The 24,717-nt window shown below is 43.7% G+C and overlaps 1 protein-coding gene across 1 annotated transcript in view; it reads right to left on the bottom strand.

The window, feature by feature from the left end:
• Positions 1-24,717, bottom strand: part of LOC306919717 (cingulin-like protein 1) — a 70,587-nt gene that overhangs the window by 2,407 nt on the left and 43,463 nt on the right. The window contains 11 exon segments of the mRNA XM_079496271.1: positions 165-1,000; positions 4,350-4,513; positions 4,764-4,872; positions 4,993-5,117; positions 5,456-5,539; positions 10,328-10,417; positions 11,524-11,685; positions 19,768-19,938; positions 20,199-20,351; positions 23,063-23,167; positions 23,631-23,837. Coding sequence (XP_079352397.1) covers positions 847-1,000; positions 4,350-4,513; positions 4,764-4,872; positions 4,993-5,117; positions 5,456-5,539; positions 10,328-10,417; positions 11,524-11,685; positions 19,768-19,938; positions 20,199-20,351; positions 23,063-23,167; positions 23,631-23,837 — 1,524 coding nt within the window. The 3' untranslated portion in view covers positions 165-846.

Raw genomic sequence — 24,717 nt, 5'->3', positions numbered from 1 at the left:
AGGGGGTTCCCGTCCAGAATGGGTTGACATCCGTCAGTGTCTTCAAATTATCTTAGACTTGCTAAAAAGTCTGAGGATGTTTCGACCAAAAATGACACCCAGGGGGCGTCTTTTACGCACATAAAACAAATGAAACAAAAGTTTGACACAAGTAATATTTCTACTGTTCTGCAGTCAATCACCATTGCTGTTTTAGCGTAATGGCATGATGGTACTCGTTTCAGAAGGCAGTTTTTCTTATTTGGTCCAACAGATTATGTACACATGCACATTTATATGTTTAATTCAGGGGTTCTTAAACCAGTTTCGTGTCAAGGACCTCCAAATTGATATGTATTTGGGGTGCATTGCAGACACCCATCTGATTTCTTTTGTGCCACGGACCCCCCATAAGAAGATATGTCAAGATTTGTCAACATTACACACTCACTGTGAGTGTGTAGATCGGGCAATCTTTGAATAGCTGAAAAATGTTTCATTTCTGATTTTGTTGGGGGGGACCCCCTGGATCGCCCTAAGGGACTAAAGTTCTGAGGAGAACTTTAGTCCAAACTTGTCCATACAAGGCAAGCTCACAATGCCTTGCTCTCTATTATGTTCGGCAAAGAGGGCTTGGTGTCAAGGGATGGTTTAAGTGGCTAAATGACAGTGCTGTCAAACGAGTCAATTCTATGAAATCTATGAAAACTTTGCAACACAATTTTATACAATATGTAGTGTGTGTGTGTGTGGGGGGGGTCTCTCTGCTAAGGGGTCCTTGGTTTAGACCCCTGTCTCTCTGCTAAGGGGTCCTTGGTGAAGACCCCTGTCTCTCTGCTAAGGTGTCCTTGGTGAAGACCCCCTGGTTCACAGAGTGAAGGTGGATAGCATGTTCTCCTGACTGGAGGAGCGCTTATACCCGGAGGATGAGCTGAAGTAGGTTTCTCCGTCGGTGCTGATGTCGTCTTCATCGTCGTCGTCATCCAGGTTGTTCAACAGCGGGGCAGAGTTGGTCTTACGCCTTCGGTGAAGAGAGAGACACGCACGAGAAGAGAGAGAGAGTTTCAAGTAGGTAAGTCATTATTTTTACATTTAAAAACAAGAACCGTTGATAAAAGCTGAAGTACTGTAACAAAATATATATATATAATTATTTAAAACCCACAAAACAACACAATTAAAACATGCAAAACCTTATAAAAAAGACAAAGACAAAACTAAATATTAAAAGCAATACGACCAAAAGAAAAAAAATGAAAGCCAACTCTCATTCTGGGTTAAAAGCCAAGGAATAAACATACAGTTGTTTTGAGGATTCAGTCAGTTTGAGATATACCAGGATACCAGCATGCATAACCGTTTCTAAATCACTAAATTACCTTTACGTAAGAAAAGCTACATTTGATCACGGGGTTGATCTTTTTGTCCAATTGAAAATCACTAGGGGTGCACGATTATGAAATTATGACCGATTTGCAGGGTCATATCTGCCGATACCGATTCTGACCGATTCCGATATTATACAGAGGACCACAATGGAAACAAGCCTAGGCCCTATAGGGGCTTATTGGCCCAAAGCCTTCAATCCAAAGTATTCAATCAATCAATAAATAGCATATACTCTTTTCCATGTGTCTGTTTTCACAACTGTAAACTGAGTACACAAATTAAATTTTTTCTCTTTGCTGGTGAAAACCGATTAAATAATCGGTATTATTTTGAGACCTGATACCGATATTTTTATGGCCAATATGTCCGATTCCGATTATGCTGCCGATTAATCGTGCATCCCTAAAAATCACTGTCCATCATCACAACCAGATTTTGTGCAGTAATTTTATATATATCGTAAATCGCTCTGGATTAAGAGCTAAATGCCTAAATTGTAAATTGTCGCTGTCGGGTATAAAACCTGATATCTCCATATTATTTTTTTTGTGTGTGTTTTTTCGTTAATCAACGATCATAACTTAGATCATCACACAAAAGCACAACAAGTAGCAGATATACAAGCTCGACACACGGCGCGATGCGACACGATTTGAGCTTGTAGATCTGCGATTCTTTTATTTGAATCCTAAAAATGTCCCAGTTTCCACCTCGACAGAGACGATATGGGTTCCAGGCAGTGTTGTTTTTTGGCAGCAAATTTCTATTTCAGTTTTAGTCTCTTGAATAGTTTTCACTTAGTTTTGGTCACATTTTAGTCACCTGGAATGTTTTAGTGTTAGTCTTGTTTTAGTCGACTAAATGTCATAAGATTTTAGTCGACTAAATCTACAGGTGATTTAGTCGACTAAAATGTATTTTGGTGGGCCTTGATGCTGTCGTAATGACTGATTTTACACTTGCTGAAAATAGCCGATCTACAAGCTCACAACGCGACGCTCTGCAACGCGTTGTGGGCTTGTAGATCTGCTATTTTCAGCATGCAACCAAGTGTAAAATGACTTATACTGGATCCCACTCTTGTCCACTAGTCCCTTTCTAACATTTACTCTAGTTTTTAATCTATTGACAACATTGTCAACATATTTATTATTTAGTCTTAGTTTTAGTCATCATAGCTTAGTTTTCATTTAGTTTCCATGTAGTTGTCGTCAGTGAAAAAAGGTAGTCGACGAACATTTTTTGTCGACGAAAACAACACTGGTTCCAGGAACACGAGAGATATCCACCAGAGTGGAATCACAGGCAACACTGCCTCCAAATATCAGGACACCGTTTTACTCTCTAGTCTCTATTGCTGCTAACTTTTTTTCTTCTTTATTTTTTTTGTCTGGTATTTCATCAGGATGGGGGACAATATTCTTTTTGTATGCTTAGCACACCTGGTGACACATTATGATCTGATCACAAAAATCTCTGTAAGCTGAAAATAACTATTTTGGAAAATAACTATTTTGGTAGCGAACATTTTAGTGTTTTACAGTTATTTGTCGGGGCTCGGGACACCCAGCTTGAAACGGGGACAAACCCAGGCAAACTAGGACGTCTAGTCGCCGTACCCCAAGGGGAGCACATAAAAGGGAAAATAGGATTGCCCCAAGGACAGAACCCTGAGGGACTTCACAGGGGAGAGGCACTGGGGAGAAATACACATAATCACCAATTCTGACAGAAACAAAACCCCTCTGTCAGGCAAGTTAAGACCTGAACCACTCTAGACAGAGCAGTACCTTAAATACCCACACAACGCTCCAGGTGAGAGACGAGAACACTATGTTCTACTGTGTCCAATGCTGCTGCGAAGTCTAAAAGCAAAAGAATGGTGGAATCCCCGGAGTCAGTATAGCTAATACAAAGACTGTAATAATCTTTTATAAGTGCAGATTCAGTGCTATGAATGCTTGAGGACAAATATCGTCAGATTGGAATGTGCTTAACACAAGCCACTTTGATGTACTTTTTTTTAAATATTTTCTTTCTTTTGTTTTCAGTTTCACATTTCAAATTCCAACAAATGCTATATTTCAGTGTTATCTAGGGGCATCAAGGGGTCGTTAGGGGGTCCAGCTAAATTACTTAATATAGCATCAAAATCCCTTTAACGACTTCAAGCCTATTTAATAGCCTACTTTGGCTATTCAAATCGAAAATAGCCGATCCACAACAAGCTTGTAGATATGCCATTTTGTAGATATGCCATGCCATTAGTTTCATAAACTTTTAACCCCACAATTCGTCTCTTATGGGATCCTCCGCTGGCACAAAATATTTTCAAATGGTGAGTCTGCAGCAACATGAAAAAGTTCATTTTTAATCAGTGTTGTTTTTAACAGCAAATTTGGATTTTAGTTTTAGTCGTAGTCTCTTGAATAGTTTTCATTTAGTTTTAGTCACATTTTAGTCCCCTGGAATGTTTTAGTGTTAGTCTAGTTTTAGTCAACTAAATATCATAAGATTTTAGTCGACTAAATCTATAGTTGATTTAGTCGACTAAAATGTATTTTGGTTGGCCTTGATGGTGTCGTAATGACTGTTTTTACACTTGCTGAAAATAGCCGATCTACAAGCTCACAACGCGTCACTCTGCAACACGTTGTGGGCTTGTAGATCTGCTATTTTCAGCATGCAACATGCAAAGTGTTGCGCTGCGACACGTGAGATCTGCTATTTTCTGCTATTTTCAGCCAGTGTAAAATGACTTATACTGGATCTCTTGTCCACTAGTCCCTTCCTAACATTTTAGTCTAGTTTTTATTTGTTGACGAAATTGTCTCAGTTTTAGTCATCACAGCTTAGTTTTTCATTTAGTTTCCATGTAGTTTTCGTCAGTGAAAAACATTTTTCGTCTTAGTTTTCAGTCGACAAAAACAACATTTGACGTATTGCTGTATTTCAAACGGTTCCATATCGTGTGGTTTTACCTCATCTCGCTCCTCAGAGCTTTGAGCTGACTCTGGAGCTGATCGTTGGCCTCCTGCTGCTCGTCCAGCTCTCTCTGCAGCTTCTTCTTGCCGTGCTCCAGTCGGTCTATCTCCTCCTCCGCCTCATCCATCTGCCTCTTCAGGGCCTTGAGACGCAGATTCAGCTTTGAGAGAAGGGGAGGAATGAATAGCGATGGTTTAATGGCAGCATGCACACCGCATCATCAGCACAAATTCACTTTTCTTTTTCTCTCTCGCAAATGTTGGTTTGGATGTTGTTTGGATGATAAATGGGCACGGCCCGCTAATCAATGCAAGGTATGTGTACGTACTTGTGTGTGTGTTGTGTCTAGTCTCTACGTGTGTGTGTGTGTGTGTGTGTGTGTGTATAGTGTACGTTGTAATATTGCTTACCTGGTCTTTTTGGTCTTGCATTGAGTGATGCTCTTCATCTCCTTGCATCATCATCTCCTTCACCTTCCTCTCCAGCCGACGGTTGGCCAGCTGTAGGTTGGCACGCTCCCTGGAGAACCAAGTCAAATCAAAATAAAATCATTTTTATTTATTAACCCATTTTGACCTGAGGACAAATTCTACAAAATGTCTTCTAAATCCTACACCTATTCTAAAGCATGGCCTTCACCTCTCCTCTGCTTCCAGCCTCTCCTCCAGCTCCTGGATGCGACTCTCCATTTGGGACACAACGCCGTCTTTGTTGGATTTCTGGGAGCCCTCTAGATGAGACACGCGGCCCTTCAGGTCTTTGTTCTATCGGAGGAAGACACACATAATAAGAAGGACTTTCAGTAAGACACCTGCATTCACTGATTTATGGGCCCACCACCAGCCTCCCAACACACAAAAACAGGAAAACAGGAAAAGGAAAAAAAGAAGAAGAAATGGAATGGATGCAGGAATGGGGCAAAAACCATCGAAAACGGCATAAAAAGAAGGCAATGAAGAAGGACGTGCAGACAGAGATGAATGACACGACGCACAGGGGCTTGGATTTGATTTTGCTCTTTTCGAGACTTTGTGCAAGAGTTTGTATTTGTCCTCCAAGACAAGGCAAAGTTGAGTCGAGTGCTGTAGTAGTTAGTAAGTACCTGTCTCTCCAGAGCCAACTTGTCACACTCCAGGTCCTGTCTGCCAGCCCTCTCCTGCAGCAGTTCATTCCTCATCTGCTCCACCTGTCAAGCAAGAGAGCCCAGACACTGTCATCGCCTGCCTTCAGTGCCTTGGCCTGGCCCGGCCCGCCGACACGGCCCCCGCATTCTGTCTGAGGACAATCATTACCTGTGCAGCCACCGGGCTGAGCCTATTCCCCCCCTCTGAGGAGGGGAGGGGAGGGAGGTCTCTGTAGCGTGCAGTGACTCAAAAAAGACTAAAGCCACGGCGGTTATCACACGAGACTGACAAGGGCTTTAGCTAATTAGCGGGTTTTGGAACATTGGATATTCCTGTTCGGTTGCATTCCAACCGCCTTGCTGTTATGTACAGTACATTAGTACAACACCCACAACGGTCCCCACGTCAAGCCTCAGTGTAATGTGGCTCTAAATGGCTGTCATAAATCACCGGCTTTCAAGACAGAAAGTGGGAGCCAAGAAAATGTGATTAAGTTTCATAATCATTTCTCATAAGGTTTATATAACTTCAGCCTTTCTTTTAGATCATTCTTCACTTTTTTTTTCTTGTTCAAGAGATTCACCTTTCTACCCGCACTTTGATTCAGTTTAAGGTCACGCGAGGGTAGACGACGTTAACCCGGGGCGATTAAAATTCTCACTATATCACTTCCACACTCAAGTTGGTTCGGTGGCAGGAACTTATGGCTGATTTTATACTTGGTTGACGCGACACGTTGTGAACTTGTGTAGCTTTGTAGATCGATCCCGCAAGTTTTCCGTGCACAATGCCCGGCACTGCATGCAACTAAATATAAATCCAGTATAACAGAGTTGGACATCCAGAGTTGTCCAAGTGACACTTAAAAAAAAGGCAGCCAAGGGATGAAAACCACAATCGATACAAACGGCGGCCGGGGTGATGGTTCTTTCTTTTGTGGAAGAGAGAGAGGGAGGGAGGGAGGGAGGGAGGGGGACTCCAGCAACAGAATTGGTGATATTTTATGCCAATTAGTGGTGTGACAGTGGGGCTGGCTCTGATGAACGATGGCCCCTATAACTGGTGCGCCCCGGCACGGGCGCTTGAGGGAGCTGAATCAGCAGACTGGAACATACAGCGAAACTAATCTGCTTTGTGAGAGACGGCGGGGAGAGGAGAGGAGAGGAGAGGAGGGAGAGGGGGGAGATTACTCTCATTTAGACAGGAGAGGAGCACCTGGTGCTAGGGAGAGACGCAGGTGTTCTCTCAGTGCGAGCGCCTCTCTCTCTCTCTCTCTCTCTGCTGCCACCAGACCCCCATAGCCATACACCCTCTAACACGCACGCACGCACGCACGCACGCACGCACGCACGCACGCACGCACGCACGCACGCACTAATACTATACTTTTGAGGACATTCACATTTTAGCAGGACAGTGATTTTTTATGAATGCCATGTTTTGACATTATTATTTTTGAGTGGCGCAGCAATGTCTGTCCATCCCTATGTCTGCATGGCTGTATGTTTAGGGTACTACCAACAGGTGACAAAGTGGAGCTGTTGAGCTTCACACTGTGCACAGGTGCATGATGGGAAGCTGGGTTTTTAGTGTAACAGTACGGAACAGAGTACCAGATGCAATAGCATTTGTTGACCGCCAAGTGTCACTGTTGCACCACTCACTTCAGACAGGTCTGATTTTTGCCTAACTAAAGCAACAAAAAAAAAATAGCCTGCAACGCCTTGTAGAGTTTGTAGTTTGGATGGTTTCGGCAGTGTTGGAAGAAGTACTCAATTGTTGTACTTGAGTAAAAAGTATCAATACTGCAATTTAGAACTACTCCGTTACGAGTAAAAGACCCGAATTCAAAATGTACTTGAGTGAAAGTACTAAAGTATTGTCATCAAAATGTACTTATTGCAGAATGTCCCATTTCAAGTTTTCAAATGTATATAAATGTTTTTTTAAATGGGCGATCTACAAGCTCACAATGTCGCATCGCAACGCATTGTGAGGTTGTAGACAGACAGACAGACGCACGCACGCACGCACGCACGCACGCACGCACGCATGCACGCACGCACGCACGCACGCACGCACGCACGCTCACTCCACTCTGACTGCAGAAAGCAGTGTTGCCTGGACAACAGCACTCAGGCTCAGCTGAACCCAACCCATAAGCACTTCTGTCACAATGCCAGTCTCTTCCTGTTTGCAATGTAGTCCACTTGCCAGAATGTGAACCCAGGCATGTTGAGAATACTGTAGTGTACACCAACGTTTTATGTTGTAAATGTTGAGCATGGGTCCCCAGCATGTAGAAACTGATGTTAGAAATGTTGAGTATGGGTCCCCAGCATGTAGAAACTGATAAACATGCTAACTTGCATATGTTGAGCAATTTTCATAATTGCCATAATATGTGACCATACCATTAACAACCTACACGTATAAGGAAAAATAATAATCTAAATGTCATCATGCTTTAAGTAGCATGTGACATGTCAAACTAGGGGGTTTTCATGATGCTGAATCTATACCAAGTTAGTTTTGCACAAAAAACACTCCTTGGGCTAAAAACGGCCATAGCCGTCATGAGTGGCTATGGCCCTTTGTTAAAACTAATAAATCATTAAGGAAAGTTTATGCATGCACTATGTAAACTCCATTTTACAGCCATTGAGACATTCAGTTCCCGGGACCCCCAGGTTGAGAACCCCTGCTGTAACTAAGCGGGACATCCTGATCAGATAATCACACTGGCTAATGCGTTACACAGAGTGTACATGTTAAGCTTAATAGCATCTAGAACAATGTCATTTCCTACACACACACACACACACACACACACACACACACACACACAAAAGGTCCAAAGACAACAACATTCTAACAGCCAAACCAAGCTCTCACACACAAACAAAATGTTCCCCCTGCTCGGTTCATAACGCCTCCATCAGCAGCTTTATCCAAAAGGAAGGGGAAGAAAGTGGAGCACTGGCTTCGCCCCGGCCAGGACACGAAAAGTCTGACCAGGCAGGCATACTGTAGCACGAGGAAGGAATCTTGGGAGTTTGTTCTCGAGATGCACTTATACTGCACATGAACTCCACAACCTCCACAACTAACTTGAGACATGTTGGCAGTGTGTGCCACCTGAGAGGGGTCTGACTCTCTCTCTCTCTCTCTCTGTGCCTCCTGAGAGGGGTCTGACTCTCTCTCTCTGTGTGCCTCCTGAGAGGGGTCTGACTCTCTCTCTCTCTCTCTGTGCCTCCTGAGAGGGGTCTGACTCTCTCTCTCTGTGTGCCTCCTGAGAGGGGTCTGACTCTCTCTCTCTCTCTCTGTGCCTCCTGAGAGGGGTCTGACTCTCTCTCTCTGTGTGCCTCCTGAGAGGGGTCTGACTCTCTCTCTCTCTCTTGTGACTGACGCATGGAAATTAGATAAGATGCTGTTGGACCCACGGCTGGCACGCTGCCAGTGTTGATTTTGACAGCAAATTTTTATTTGAGTTTTTAGTCATAGTCTCTTGAATAGCTTTCATTTGGGTTTTTTCTTTTTCCTATTTAACCCATTTAGGCCTGAAAAAAACTTGCAGTAATCCTGGTCTCTATACTGCCTCCCCCTGGCCAGCCGGGCCGCCTGATGGAGGGGAAAGGAACTGGTCGGAATAACGTGTTCCTTCCATGCGCTACATCCAGCCGGGAAAACTCTCCCCTGTCAGGTGAAAAGAAGCAGCTTGGACTCCTCATGCATAGAGAGAAGCATGAGGTCAGTCCGCTGCCCCCCCAGGTTGGCAGAGGAAGTGTAGCGCCCAGGATTACATTAGATAATTGACACTGGGTGAAAAAATGGGTTGCAAAAATCGTGGGATATATCCTCTTTTCTCTTTCAGTGATTCTGTGTTGTTGTGTTGTTATATGGGGTGGTGAGGTGAGGCAGAGTATAGCAGGATGCTGAAAAATGATGATCTGGAGTCAGTTTGTTATAAGTTGCGATGGAGCAGGTGTTTTTTTTAATGATCATCACTAAAATAATTCCAAACCACACCAACGGGTCGCCGTGACAACTCCTCGCAACCACATGGTTGCGAGTTCCTAGACGCACGTAGACGCATGTAGTTGCAAGCCAGTGTTGTTTTCGTCGACTAAAACTATGACGAAAAATGTTCGTCGACTACCTTTTTTTCACAGACGAAAACTGAATGGAAACTACATGAAAACTAAGCTATGATGACTAAAACTAAGACTAAGAATAAATCGACAATTTCGTCAAGAAATAAAAACTAGACTAAAATGTTAGGAATGGACTAGTGGACAAGAGATCCACTATCAGTCATTTTACACTTAGTTGCATGCTGAAAATAGCCGATCTACATGCTCACAACGCGTCGCAGCGCGACACGTTGTGTAAAATCAACCATTACGACGGCATCAAGGCCCGCCAAAATACATTTTAGTCGATACATCAACCGTAGATTGAATCGACTAAAATGGCATGACATTTTAGTTGTTGCGCCCCTCTTGAGCAGACCTGGAGGAGACCTGTGTTGATCCAGGCAACAACGCCTGCGTTCCTCGCTTCACGTTTGCAAGGCCCTTAAAACTAAAATAAAACATTTCTGCCAAAAACAACACTGTTGCAAGCAACCATTGAATTGAACCAATTGAATCACTTGTGGTTGACATGCGTTACCAATGCGCTGACGTGCAACAGGACATAATATGACACCGCTGGGACGAACGCTAAAACCGTTTCGTCGCCTCAGTCTCGACCCATTGGTGTGGTTTGAGCTTTAACACTGACTTGGGGGTCAGTCTAACCGACAGGGTGAGCAGCACACAGGAAATAAAACGCTTTATTAACGTTACCTGTTCTCGTCCGCGGTCGATCCTGTCCATCAGCATGTCTCCACTGTTACGTTCTTCATCCAGGTCCAGCTCCAGCTGAACGATCCTGTCCTGCAGAAACACCAACATCCACAATATCAGTAAGACACACTCAAAGAAACCCCACAGTCAATTAAGCAATATTACACGAGAGGGGGTGGTTTACTTCTGCGTTGCTTTCGGAACTCGCCCTGCGGGCTCGTTCCTGCAGCATCGGAGGCGTGCATTAATCACATTAAACCACCCCCTCGAGTGTAATATTGCTTACCCTTAAAACTAAGAAAATCGCTGAAATGTAATGACAGATGTAGTCACTACGACCACAAATGTCCCAAGAAACTAGCTAGCCTAGCCACCGAGTTTGCTGCGCTCTGGGAGAACAGAGCAGCTTTACTCTGATCATCATGAGTAAAGCGATTTCGTCCTGACAGTCGCGCAAGTTTATCCTAATAGAAATCATCTAAGCATATATAGCTTGCTGCTTAGCAGAAATGAAAATTAAATAATACTAGATAAAGTGCCCCTCTGGGCACAGGTCTCCACCAGGGCAGGTCAGGTTGTGGCCTCCTGGTGGCGCTATAATAAGCCAATGTGAAAAGGTTGGGATATATTCCTCAGCCTAGTAGGAAAGTCTGTGAAAGATTTCACGTAAATTGCATGCTGCGTTCATGATTTGAGGGTTTTTGTCAAAAACGGGCCAATCCTGCAAACTTTGAAAGCCAATGTTAGCCAATTAGGATGGAATATGAAATATCGGACAGATCCGTCTTGAACACATGACTATAGAGATACTGTGTAACGATTTGCGGGATTTTTGGACAGAATCTGGAGGAGTAATATCCAAAAATGTGGGGCAGAGGTTCATCGTTGGCATCCAGGGAGTGTGAGTGCACACACACACGGACGTGCAAAACATACTCTCTCCCCTTGCCTTCGGCCTGGTGGAGACAAAAATGTAAAGCTATTTTAACGGAAATGGCAGCTTCCTTACTCGGATTATCGGGAGGTGTAGTTCCAGACTCTATGTAGCATTCAGGGATTATGGAATAGTTGTCTGGTTTATACGCGAGACTTCGTATCGTATCATATGGCTATAAAGGAAGGAATATCGCCCACGTAACGTTACCGTCAACCATGGAATCGACAACCCAAAAAAACAGGAATCCTACTGTTAGTACCTCCAACAGTTTGATGTGACGTGTCTTGTCGTCTTTAGACTGAGAGCTGCTTTCAGCGTCCTTCTCCAGGTCGTAGATCTGTTGCGTGAGTGTCTTCTGGGCGAGCGTGGCCTCGTCTCTCTCCTGTCTGCACTGCCGCAGCTCCTCATCGCGCCGGGACAGCTACGGGGGATGACCAGACAACATGAATGGTAAATGGTGCATTTATATAGTGCCTTTATCCAAGGTTCTTTACATAGATTGTATATTATATTCACACACACCGATGGCGGAGGAAACCATGCAACTGATGCAAGGCACCACCAACCTGCCCCACTGAGCATTTTTGTAGTCTAAAAAATTGGTCTAAAAACTGGGGTAAAAATAGTCTAAAAATGAAAGTTTTTTAGCAGTCTAGGCTTAGATAAGACGTTGAAACGTCTAATCTGTCCAAACTGGTACTTTTCAGGATTCAGTAGTAGGGCGTTAATTTAGCAAAAAATAAAACAAACCTAAAAGCTAAAATAATTATGGAGATAATAGGCTTTCTGGCTCGACAGCGAACGTTATATTTCAATTTCACCCTGTGACCGTGAGTACACACAGTCTGTTGCTTTGAGAAAATGCTTACAGGTCCTCCTCAATGACTAATAGAGCTTTTGCACAGCGTGTGTTACTGGTATCCCCCCCCCCCCCCCCCCGTGCCCTCCACAGCTGGATTGCCCCCTCTTCTTAACGTGGAGACAGTGAACATTCATCATCTGGACTCTTCGCGTCCCCCAAAACAAATATTTGGCAATTACACTACAATTATTATATACAGCACAATATAAGAGCTCCTTTTTTTTTTTAACCCACCCCCAACAAGTAAAGAAATGAACGCTGGGGGAAATATAGGTCTGGGGGTAACAGGCCGCGGTGACCGAGTGCTGAAATACCCCCACCCACCGCTGAGATACCCCCACCCCCCCACCCCCCGCTGTGATAGATTGCAGAGGAAAAACACAAGTACCCTTATTAGTTTATACCTGCTTACCGTCATTTCAACAGCGACCACAAGGTGCCCTCGTGGCTGCTGTGAGCCACGGAAACATTAACATTGCATGCATTAAAATGAATGAACTAGCCGTCAAAATAACTTAAAATAAAATAACTTACCGGGTAAGTGAGATAATTAAATTTGTGAAATTATTTAGATTATTTAGGCTCTTCCAAGACAGATTTTGCGCTCTCATTAGAAGGCGGGTGTAAGTGGCACCCAACCGTTTCTCTAATTTCTTTGAAAGTACATACTAGGCAGAGGCTCATATCACATAGCACGACAGAGAAACACCATCCTACCACACTGGATTTGTTGTAAAAATTAAAACATACTACATACGTATGTTAAATGGATATTATGGATGGATTTTATCTTTCCACTGCCACAACACTATACAGAAAAAACATGGCATATTTTGGACATATACTTCGAATGGTGATTAATCATGATTAATTGATTTTTAAACTGTGATTAATGTGATTAAAATTTGTAATCATTTGACAGTTTCTCATTATACATGTGCCTTGTGTGAGTTTTATATTGAGTCAGGAAAAGAAAGAATTTTTTTTGTCTCCTCAGTACACAGAAGTTACTAAACTCTGAGAGCATACAAGGACACGAGTCCATTTGGTAACATTCCTATACGCTATAAACTCAAGAGTTTATTATTTATTAGGTTTTTTTTTACCATGCATGTTTGTAATTTTAGCAAAAGTCTGCCAAATGTAAAAAATAAATAAATAACAAAAAGGGTGTGGAGCGACAGGGATTTGGCGCAGCTGGAGAGGTGACCTCACCACCAGATCTATTTTGGCGGGACGGGTCGTTTCATTAAAAGGATCTGGGGAGAGGGGCTCGTAGGAGGATGTAGAGCAGGTCAGATAGGCCCCCCCCCGCCCCCGGGCTTTCACAACAATGACACAACTTCCTCTACTTCCTGTACGAACAGCTGGACAAAGAGACTTCGCCGTGCGTGGATGTCGGAACGACGGAGCAGAGCGAGGGAACAATGAATTATACCTGTGTATGCTGTTGCTTCAAGGAGCCAAAATTAAACAAATGACCCCATTCCAAAAAAGCCTCCTACACATGCAAAAACACAACTCTTGATACGGGCCCGGGCATTTATCAAACCCACCGAAAACGACACTTTCCCGTGATTAAAACAAATGTTGTCCTGAAATACCGGTACCTGCAGCCCAGAAACGTTAGGAAAAAAGAAAGGGTGTGTGTGGACCCTTCAAAAGCACTGCCAAGGGAAGGCAAGACAACAGGTCTATACACTACTTCAGTAGTTCTCAAACTTTCCCGTGCCAAGGACCCCCAAATCGACACTAGCCCGGCCATGGACTCTCATTTGATATACCAGGGACCCCCATAAGAGACCATTTATGTATACGGCTATAGCAGTGATTCTGAACCATTTGAATTTCAAGGACCTGTCCTCCGGCATTATTTTGTTATGCATTACCACAGACTCGAATTTCATACCATTATTCTCTCTGGGACCCCCCAATCTACATGATGATGTGTATAAAATGGAACGGGTCCATTTGGTTTCATCTGTACACCCTTGGGGTTACAGACGCATACTGTAAAGGGTCCATTTGGTTCATTAACTAGGGCTGGCTGGGGACCACCTGGAACCGCCCCAAGGTCCCCTGGGGGTCCCTAAACTCCCTGAACCCATGACTTTAGATTGTCTGGCAACTGAGAGACCGAGAGAAGAAGGACTTGTGAGTAGCAATACTGAAAATGTCAGTTGATGATTAAAAGATGCTACAAACTAAGAAACAATGATACACAGAGGTCATAGTGAAAACGTGCTCTCAAATCACACCTAGACTGACGCTGGCCAAAAATGCAAGGAAGCACTCTCACGAGAGCAGTCAGGGTTTCTATTTTCTGTTCAAGGACACTTTGACGTGAAGCCAGGAAGAAGAGAACAAACCGGGAACCTTCAGCTCCTGACTCACAGCCGTTAGCCACCTAAAACAAAAAATTACCCTCCCTCAGTTATGACTCATGCAATTATTAGTGTAGGACTTGTAACCAATTATGAATTATGAAGTATTTATCAATTATAAATATGATTAACAATATATATCGGCCATTTATCTGTTCATGCCCTGAATTAGTTGTATTTGCGCCCCAGATAATTGGTACCAAAAGAAAATTCAAAAGATGTATCTTCTTTTATAGAATATCATGTGATTGATTTATATGCAAATAATGTTTCCGCCCTTTTCCTACATTAACCCATTCATGTCATTACGGCGGCGGTGTCTCAGCGGCAGAGTGGCTGGATGGTAACCGCAAAGTTGCCAGTTCGAACCCCCCCAGAGTTAGTGTCGAAGTGTCCTTGAGCAAGACTCTGAACCCCTAATTGCTCCTGGTGTGCTGGTTGGTGCCTTGCATGGTTTCCGCCGCCATCGGTGTATGAATGTGTGTGTGAATGGGTGAATTGATTGATCTATGTAAAGCGCCTTGGATAAAGGCGCTATATAAATGCACCATTTACCATTACTATAGTTCTCAGGACTGAAATGAAACATTAACCATGGAGTCCAAATTTAGCAGGCTGTTATGACAGTGTCCTTGCTAAAACAAAAGGGGGGGAAGGGCCGTAATAACAAAAGACCTGCTGGTTGTCTTGTAACATTTTTTGTTTAAACAAAGCTAACACTTTTTACTGGATATACTCCTTGTTCTGGGTGACTGGCACCACATGTTGGAATGTTATGCAAAGGGATGACTAACTTCTCAAGGACCTTTTTTTTTTAAAATATCTGAAGATAAAAGTTGCTTTGCTTGCTGACCCAGAAATAAACTTTTTACTGCTTACTGTAGTTGAGTCTTAGGTTTTGCTTTGTCTTTGGTTTTTGTTACTACTGAGTACACCAGCTTCTCTTGTGGACATCCTATTCCCAATTGTAAGCATGTCGTACCCTATACCCTACATACTGCTTCCTTATCTTATTCCTTGTTATTAACAACTTCTGCACTATCAAATAATATATTGTTGCTGTTGGGCAGTACTTTGTGCAGTGTTCGCTTTAATTCATGTTCCTTTCATTGCATGTGTTCCACTGTGTTTGCTAAAGCTAAATAACTAGACATGTTTCCTATTGTTATCAGTTACAAAATGTAGTATGAAACCTGCTGTACTCATGTCATTTAATGTCATAATGTTCCTCTGTATTTTCTGTTGTTACATTTCAGATACCATTCATTCATTGATTCAACATTCATTAACTCATATCAACTTTATATAAAGACCATAAAATGTCATCCTTTCCTCATGCTCTCTGACCGGTGGTGGGCATGTAGCTACTACTAATATCAACTTTATATAAAGACCATAAAGTGTCATCCTTTCCTCATGCTCTCTGACCGGTGGTGGGCATATAGCTACTACTACCTTCCCTCATGCTCTCTGACCGGTGGTGGGCATGTAGCTACTACTACCTTCCCTCATGCTCTCTGACCGGTGGTGGGCATGTAGCTACTACTAATATTTTACATCGTTGCTGTTGGGCAGAAACCTCCAGTATTTCCACATTCTAACTTTTTATTTTCTTCTTTGTTGTTGTTGTAAATGAACGTCCTACTTCAGTGTTGATGTGACAAGGCCCATTATTAATTCAGCATTTGAGCCACGGAACACCATTTGATGAGATTTAGTTAGACCCAAAACTAAAGAATATTTGTGTTATTGTTGAATAACATTTTGTCCACATTTCCATGCTGTATTATGTGGCACCGTAGGAGAGACAACAGGCAATCGAGAGACAACAGGCAAGACTTCATAAATTAAGTAATTAAGTAATGCAGGTAACAATAATTTGAATCTTGAGATATCTTGAGTTTGATATATTATTATTATTATCTGCTACTTTTGTTTTTTTGCTGTTTTTGAATTTGAATACGGAAAAGTACTGGAACAGTTTTGGACATAATGGAGTTTGCACCCAACATAAACTGGTCTTTATTCACTAAAAAACACCAGGACAGCGCTCCACACGTCCCAAACTCTTCTCCCTTCTGGCTCCAAAAATACGGAATGCACTTCCCACTGCAATCAGAAGTGCAGACTCACTCCCAATCTTCCGCCGTAGTCTGAAAAAACCCACCTCTTCAGACTCCATTTTAGCCCGTAGCACTTGCCCTAGCCCCGACGACTTTACAGGCGTATGCAAAGGCTCAACTTATGTAACTTAGATAACATTTTATGTAGACATAGCACTCTATAGTGTATTCATTATATAAATATTCCACTGTTAGGTTCTTAGCTTACGTATGATTCATGATGACTATTTATGTATATGATGTATTACCATGTTTTTGTTCTTGCGTACTGTAAATCGCTCTGGATTAAATAAAATTATTAAAAAAGGTCAAATAAACCCCACCATTTATACCTAATTATTCACACGGGCCTTTTTTTCCCTAAATAATTGTACAAAAACATTCCTGACATTCCTAAGGTGAAAGCCGATACATTGCAAACAAACGGGAGTGGCTCGGAGATTAGTGGCATTATTTCGTGGTTATCAGTTATAATAATCGTGGGAGCCGCCGGGGCCAAAAGTTCTGCAAAGAATGATCAAAGTGATTCATCACCATTTCCTTTCTCTCCCAGCGTCTATACCGTAAACCAAACTCAATCAAATGGTTCGCATTTGGGGCAAGGACAGGATTATTACTCTCTCATAATAATTCTAAACCCGGAGGCTCCATTTTCTCAGCTTTTTCATCGTATTAGCACTAGACCAGTGTTTCGCAAAGTGGGGTCCGGGGATCCCCAGTAATGTCCTTGATGGAGTTCCAGGGGGTCCCCAGCTAAATAATAGTTTGGCACCAAATGGAATCTCATGGGTCTGTAACTCTGAGAGTGTACAAATGGAACCAAATGGACCCTAACGGATCCATTCGGTTCCATTTGTACACTCTCAGAGTTAAAATAACATTGATTTCACAATATAAATTGGGGTTCCCAGAGATATAAATGTCATTAAATGGGGGTCCATAGATTAATATGCATGTCAAACTGGGGGTCCTTGAAATTAAACAGGTTGAGAATCACTGCTAGAGCCGTAGAAATCTTCTCTTATGGGGGTCCCTGGCATATCTCTTCAAATGGGGGTCCGCGGGCTGATTAGTGTCAACTTGGGGGTCCCGGGCATATCTCTTCAAATGGGGGTCCGCGGGGCTAATTAGTGTCAACTTGGGGGTCCTTGACATGAAAAGGTTTGTGAACCACTGCTCTAGACCTCTCGGCTGACTTGACCTGTGTTGCATCTTGAAACCACAACGCGACAACATTCATGCAATGACTGGCGCTAAGGATGAGGAGCAGGCTAGTTACAATCAGGGGTGGAAAGTAACTAAGAACATTTACCTAAGTACTGTGCTTAAGTACAATTTTGAGGTATTCGTATTTGTACTTTACTTTTACTTATACTTATACTTATACTCCACTACAGTATATTTCAGAGGCAAATATTGTACTTTCACTCCACTACGGTTATTTGAAAACTTTAGTTACTGGTTACTTTTTTGTAGATTTTGATTAATATTACAAAACATACAGTAACCACTTCAGCCCCAATATACATTTCGGCCATTGTGAGCTTGTGGATCTGCTATTTTCAAAAGATTTGTATACATTTGACAACTTGAAATGGGACATTCTGCATAAAGAGTACTTTCTACTTTTGGTACTTTTTGATGCCAGTGCCTTTGTACTTTCACTCAAGTAAACGTTTAATTCCGGACTCTTACTACTTGTAACAGGAGTAGTTCCAAATTGCATTATTGATACTTTTACTCAAGTAAAAACCTTTGAGTACTTTATCCAACACTGGTTAGAATGTGCTATAAGAGCGGGGGGGGGGGGGGGGGGGGGTCAAACATTCCTAAGCCATGACATCATGCTCTGAACCTCGGTGGGACGGTGGAGGGGAGGTGGGGGTTGATGTGGTGGGGTAGGGAGGGGGGGGGGGGGAGGCTGTCAAACCACATTAATTCAGGACAAAGACTCATCATCCATTGTTCTTGGTGGGAGGCTTTGGCTTGGTGTGAGCCTACTGACAACCACATGGTCGTCGTCGTCCCCCCCCCCCCCTCACCCCCCCTCATCCCCGCCCCCTCGCCCCCCACCCCACCCCCCCACATGACCCAGAGAGTGGAGACTAACAAGAACACTTTTGGCAGAGGTTTGGGGTTGTGTTCAAATAAGTTCCTGAATGCATTTTTGAAAGAGCTATAGTGTAGATTCTGTCTCATTTAGACCCGAGGCTTCGATTCTACAAATGCCTTCTAATTCATGACAGATTTCTGCAAAAACCTATGTTTCTATGTCAGTGGTTCTCAATATGTTATGTCAAGGACCCCAAAAATTATATGTAATAGGCCTCCGACCCCAATCTGAAAATACGTTATTCCAGGGACCCCCCAGAAGCAAAGATTTGAGTTAAAAATGTTCGCTCTGAAAGAATAATATATTCCAAATTTGCGCCACAAATAGCAGATCTACAAGCTCGTAGTGTGGCACTCGGTGCCGCGCTATGAGATTGTAGATCTGCTATTTTTCAACAGCTAAAGCATGACACAATGCTCAAAACACCAGAATGGGTTAACACAAACAATAAATGCCATTGACAATGAATGGAGGCTAAAAACTATTTTCAGCCGGATAATCATGACACGGAGCTAGAATTACGACACAAAGGTAACTGTAAACATCGGCAGCGACCGTAACTTCTTATAATGTCCACTAGTCCCTTCCTAACATGTTAGTCTAGTTTTTATTTGCTGACGAAATTGTCAATATAATTTAGTCTTCGTCTTGTAGAGCTCTCTCTCTCTACCTGGTCTTGTAGAGCTCTCTCTCTCTACCTGGTCTTGTAGAGCTCTCTCTCTCTACCTCGTCTTGTAGAGCTCTCTCTCTCTACCTCGTCTTGTAGAGCTCTCTCTCTCTCTCTACCTCGTCTTGTAGAGCTCTCTCTCTCTACCTCGTCTTGTAGAGCTCTCTCTCTCTACCTCGTCTTGTAGAGCTCTCTCTCTCTCTACATCGTCTTGTAGAGCTCTCTCTCTCTACCTCGTCTTGTAGAGCTCTCTCTCTCTCTACATCGTCTTGTAGAGCGTTCTCTCTCTACCTCGTCTTGTAGAGCTCTCTCTCTCTCTACATCGTCTTGTAGAGCGTGGGCGGCCAGACGTACCTGGTCTTGTAGAGCGTTGGCGGCCAGACGTAGCGTGTCCATCTCCGCTCCTTTGTCCTTCAGCTGCTTGTGCAGGTCGGCCAGCTCCCGGCGGTTCTTCTCCCTGTAGATGTCGATCTGCTCCTGCAGCTCCTGAGTGGACGACTGGGAAGCCTCCACGATTTCGTTCATCTGCACACACACACACACACACACAGGTGCCATTTCACAATTTACACTTCAGCCCTGGAACAACATATTTTCAAATGGGGGTCGGTGGCCAATTACATATATTTTTGGGTGTCCTTGACATGAAAATGTTTGAGAACCACTGACATAGAAACATAGGGTTTTTCTAACATACAGTAGTACACAATGGTCTCCAGTTATGTTCACTCACAACATACAGTAGTACACAATGGTCTCCAGTGTGCTGTATGTGCTCTGCTCACCTCCCTCTGCAGTTTGTCCACCGTGCGGTCCAGGAGCCTCCTTTCATCCTCGATCTCGTTCTTGGTGTTTTTGAATTGCTCCTTCTGAACGCGCTCCTCCATCAGCCTCTCCTCCAGCTCCTTGTGTTCACCGTTCATCTTGGTCAGGTTCCTCTGTGTGTGTGTGCGTGCGTGTGTGCGTGCGTGTGTGTATGTGCGTGCGCGTGCGTGCGCGTGCGTGTGTGTGTGGGAAGAAGAAGGTCACCGCCATGAAAAGACAGTCAGGGTGAACCCATCAAATAATTCACAGAGCTTTTCATTTGAAAACTTCTTAAGGTTCTTTGAGGTTGCTTTCTTTTTCAGCCACGACCGGGCCAGCTAGTATTAAGCCATTCTGGGTGGGAAACCCTTTTGGTGTTTTAAGCATTATGTTATACTTTAGCTATTGAAAAATAGCAGATCTACAAGCTCGTAGCGCGACACTGAGTGCCGCGCTAAGAGCTTGTAGGTCTGCTATTTTTGAAGAGTCATGAAAACGTGGCACAAATCTTTGAATATAATGCTTTCACAGCAAACGTTTTAAACTCATATCTTTGCTTGTGGGGGGTCCTTGGAACACATTTTCAGATGGGGGTCTGCAGCCAAATACAGATAATTCTGGGGGTCCTTGACATGAAAAAGTTTGAGCACCACTGACATAGAAACATAGGTTTTTCAGAAACCTGTCAGTATTTAGAAGACATTTTGTAGAATCGTCCTCAGGTCTAAATGGGTTAAGCCAAAACATTTCAATCACTACTACAATACAAAACCCACTGATGGATATCTCGGTGTCCTGAATGGCTGAGAGGGCATGCCTCACGACAACATACAGTACTATTTACTGCTTTTTGCTTGACAAAAAAATGCAACCTATATGTGCTGAATGTTTTTTTTTCAATGGAAATATCCTAAAAAAACAGGGTCGTATTATAACCGGGGACTAGATAGACTATTTGACATTCAATGTTATTTTTCCACAAATGAGTCTTGAAAAATGGGGGGGGTCGTCTTATAATCAGTCTCGTTTTATATTCGGCACAATACGGTATTTGGCACACGTACAGTATCTGTCACAACCAGTGGTGTCATGCTTGGAGAACGCAGAACGCAGTACCACGGCCGTGGTACCAAATACATTGTGACGTGCACACGCAGGTACGGTACGGAACGGTGCACGCGCATAACTGTTTACGTGTTAAGGCACGTTCTTCTCATACACGGTATAAGCAACACTTTCACAGCAGTATGGCTCTAGTCTAGTAGGCTCTACTGCCTGCTGTGGTGTTCTGCACGCAACTAGAACGCCTCCTCCTCCTCCGTCCATCAAAGAAGAGATTCGTCCGAAGCAAACTTTTTAGTTTCGCTATACTGCAGCGCAGTAAAGAAGTTTGTCTGATTATTTTAAGTCTACTTTTGTGTTTGTGTGGCTTAGGCCATTGATTATTCCCAACCTTTTAATACTGAAGTACTACCTAAATATAAATTTAGGTAGAGCAAATATCTGGCTCTCCAAGTACCACCATGATAACTGATGTTAAAATACTGGAGCGTAGACCCGCCCTTTTTGTTCCATTCCTATAAGCCAATAATGCTGCTGCTCTGACAAAACTCTGTCTAATCACTAATCAGCACAACTGATGATATTTCTAATGTGATTAATCCCTTCTCAAATCTTCTATTAACGGCTAGGTGTGCCGTCATGCTCATTTCAGCACGGACGGAGAGCCTGTTTCAACCAATTGCTTGGTCAGAAGAACTACCCAATATAAATAATATAATATAAAAAAAGATCATTCCACTTTTTCTCCTTTTTGGGGCGACTCCTCTGTGTTCCACTAGAGGGAGGCTCAAGTACCACCGGTACTAGTACCAGTAGTTGGGAACCTCTGGTTTAGCCTATCAGCTGTTCTGTGCGCATGCGCTGCATGTAGGTGCGCGAGTGCACGTGCGTGTGTGTGCGTGCGCATGACGTGCCGTGGTACTAAAAGAAAAATCACCATTACACCACTGATCACAACGATTGAACACATTAGACATTACACAAAAAACATGAGCTTTTTTCTATTTTTGAGGGAGCATTTTGAACCTTGGGCAGGTCATTAATACGTTATTTTCTTTCTTTCCAATAATAGCAACAAATAGCCGATCTACAATCTCACAATAAGTCGTCGCACATTGTGAGCTTATAGATCAGTTACTTATTTTGCTAGTATTTTGTCATACGACAAAGTATATCCATCTATAAATGCAAGTCTCTGTGCGTACTGTACGTGCGTATGTCTGTAATCCACGTTAACTCGGAAATCGTTCGGCGTTCGCCCCGCCGACTTCAAATGTGACACACGCTTTCCACATTCCACACGCGGCGTGCATTTCCAACTTGCATCGTTCCAAGTAGGCCCGTGCCCAACGGGCAGTATAAATAAACAAGGGCAGGCCATCTCACCTGGACATCCTCTAACCTGGTGTCAAGTATACGAACGCGTTGGCTTTGCTTCAGTAACCCCCCAGGAGTCCCGGTTTATTATAAGAACAACAGACAGGATAGATAGAACAGCTTAGGCTATAACATGTGTGTGTGTCCGGCGTGACCGCTCAACCACCCTTGACTTCATACAACACTGGCTCTAGTCAATGACGTCAGAGCATTCCTATTGGTTGCAAGGTCTGTCCTTCAACATACCTTGACACCTGGTGGTCAGTATAAATAAACAAGGGCAGGCCATCTCACCTGGACATCCTCTAACCTGGTGGTCAGTATAAATAAACAAGGGCAGGCCATCTCACCTGGACATCCTCTAACCTGGTGGTCAGTATAAATAAACAAGGGCAGGCCATCTCACCTGGACATCCTCTAACCGGGTGGTCAATGCACGGTTGGCGTGTGACATCTCTTCTTCCTGTTCTTTGATTTCCGCCAACGACTCTTCCAGCTGCCTCTTATCCCTCTGCCAGAGCACATCAAACCAAACAAGGTTTTCATCACATTAATACAATGTGGGGGGGGGGGGCAAAGACACAGTCTAACAACATTTATCAGGACACTTAAAAGGTGATATTGTGATAAGTATAGTGTTAAATAGCTCTAGATTCTGATTATTGTTCGATGCAATTGGTATTCTGTTTGCCAAAGAGCTGGGAGAGACGGGGGAGACCCCTGTTACTGAACAACCACTCTCACTCAAAAAACCCCACTCAAAACGTAGCAGATCTAAACGTACTTTTGATGCTTTTTTTTAATGCGCTTAGTATGATCAAGTACAACGTCAAAAGTACAAATAATAAGAACGACCGTTGAGCCGATTCTACTCTATGGCTCCGAGACATGGACACTTTCAAAGAAATTAGAGAAATGGCTGGATGGCACACACCTGCCTTCTAATGAGAATGAATAATTGAATAAAGTCTCACCTCCAGTCGGCCAACCTTGTCCCCCAGTCGGCTCTCCTGCAGCTTGGCCTCGTCCACGATGCGGTTGAGCTTGACCACCTCGTTGTCCAGTTCCTGCGTCCGCCTGCGCAGCCGGTCGGCCTCCTGGGCCAGGCGTCCCGTGTGACCCTCGGCCGCACCCCTGGCCGCCTCCACCTCCGCCTTCTCTCGGACCACCGCTTCGCTGCTCTGTGTGACAGACAGACCGAGACGAGACGATTTTAGTTTTAATTGTATTGAATAGATTTAAATTAGCTTTAGTCCAAGTTTTAGTCGACTAAATGTCATAAGATTTTACTCGACTAATTCTACGGTTGACTAAAATGTATTTTGGCGGGCCTTGATGCCGTCATAATGGCTAAACTTAAACTTGCTGAAAATAGCAGATCTAGAAGCTCACAACGTGTCGCACTGCGACGCGTTGTGAGCTTGTAGATCGGCTATTTTCAGCATGCAACCAAGTGTAAAATGACTTGTGCTGGATCTCTTGTCCACTAGTCCCTTCCTAACATTTTAGTCCAATTTTTGTCTTAGTTTTAGTCAGCATAGCTTAGTTTTCATTTAGTTTCCATTCAGTTTTCGTCAGTGGAAAAAGGTAGTCGACGAACATTTTTCGTCTTAGTTTTTTCGTCGACGAAATCAACACTGCAAGCAAGAAAGAGGGGAGTCCGTGACAGGCGTGTGACTGTCACCCCCAGACTAGAAAGAGGGGAGCCCGTGACAGGCGTGTGACTGTCACCCCCAGACTAGAAAGAGGGGAGCCCGTGACAGGCGTGTGACTGTCACCCCCAGACTAGAGGCGTGTGACTGTCACCCCCAGACTAGAAAGAGGGGAGCCTGTGACAGGTGTGTGACTGTCACCCCCAGACTAGAAAGAGGGGAGCCTGTGACAGGTGTGTGACTGTCACCCCCAGACTAGAAAGAGGGGAGCCCGTGACAGGCGTGTGACTGTCACCCCCAGACTAGAAAGAGGGGAGCCTGTGACAGGTGTGTGACTGTCACCCCCAGACTAGAAAGAGGGGAGCCCGTGACAGGCGTGTGACTGTCACCCCCAGACTAGAAAGAGGGG

The sequence above is a fragment of the Electrona antarctica genome (genome assembly GCF_951216825.1).
Source record: "Electrona antarctica genome assembly, chromosome: 3".
NCBI classification, from domain to species: domain Eukaryota; kingdom Metazoa; phylum Chordata; class Actinopteri; order Myctophiformes; family Myctophidae; genus Electrona; species Electrona antarctica.
The sequence above is the reverse complement of the archived record's forward strand: the minus strand, read 5'-3'. Positions and strand labels throughout refer to the sequence as shown.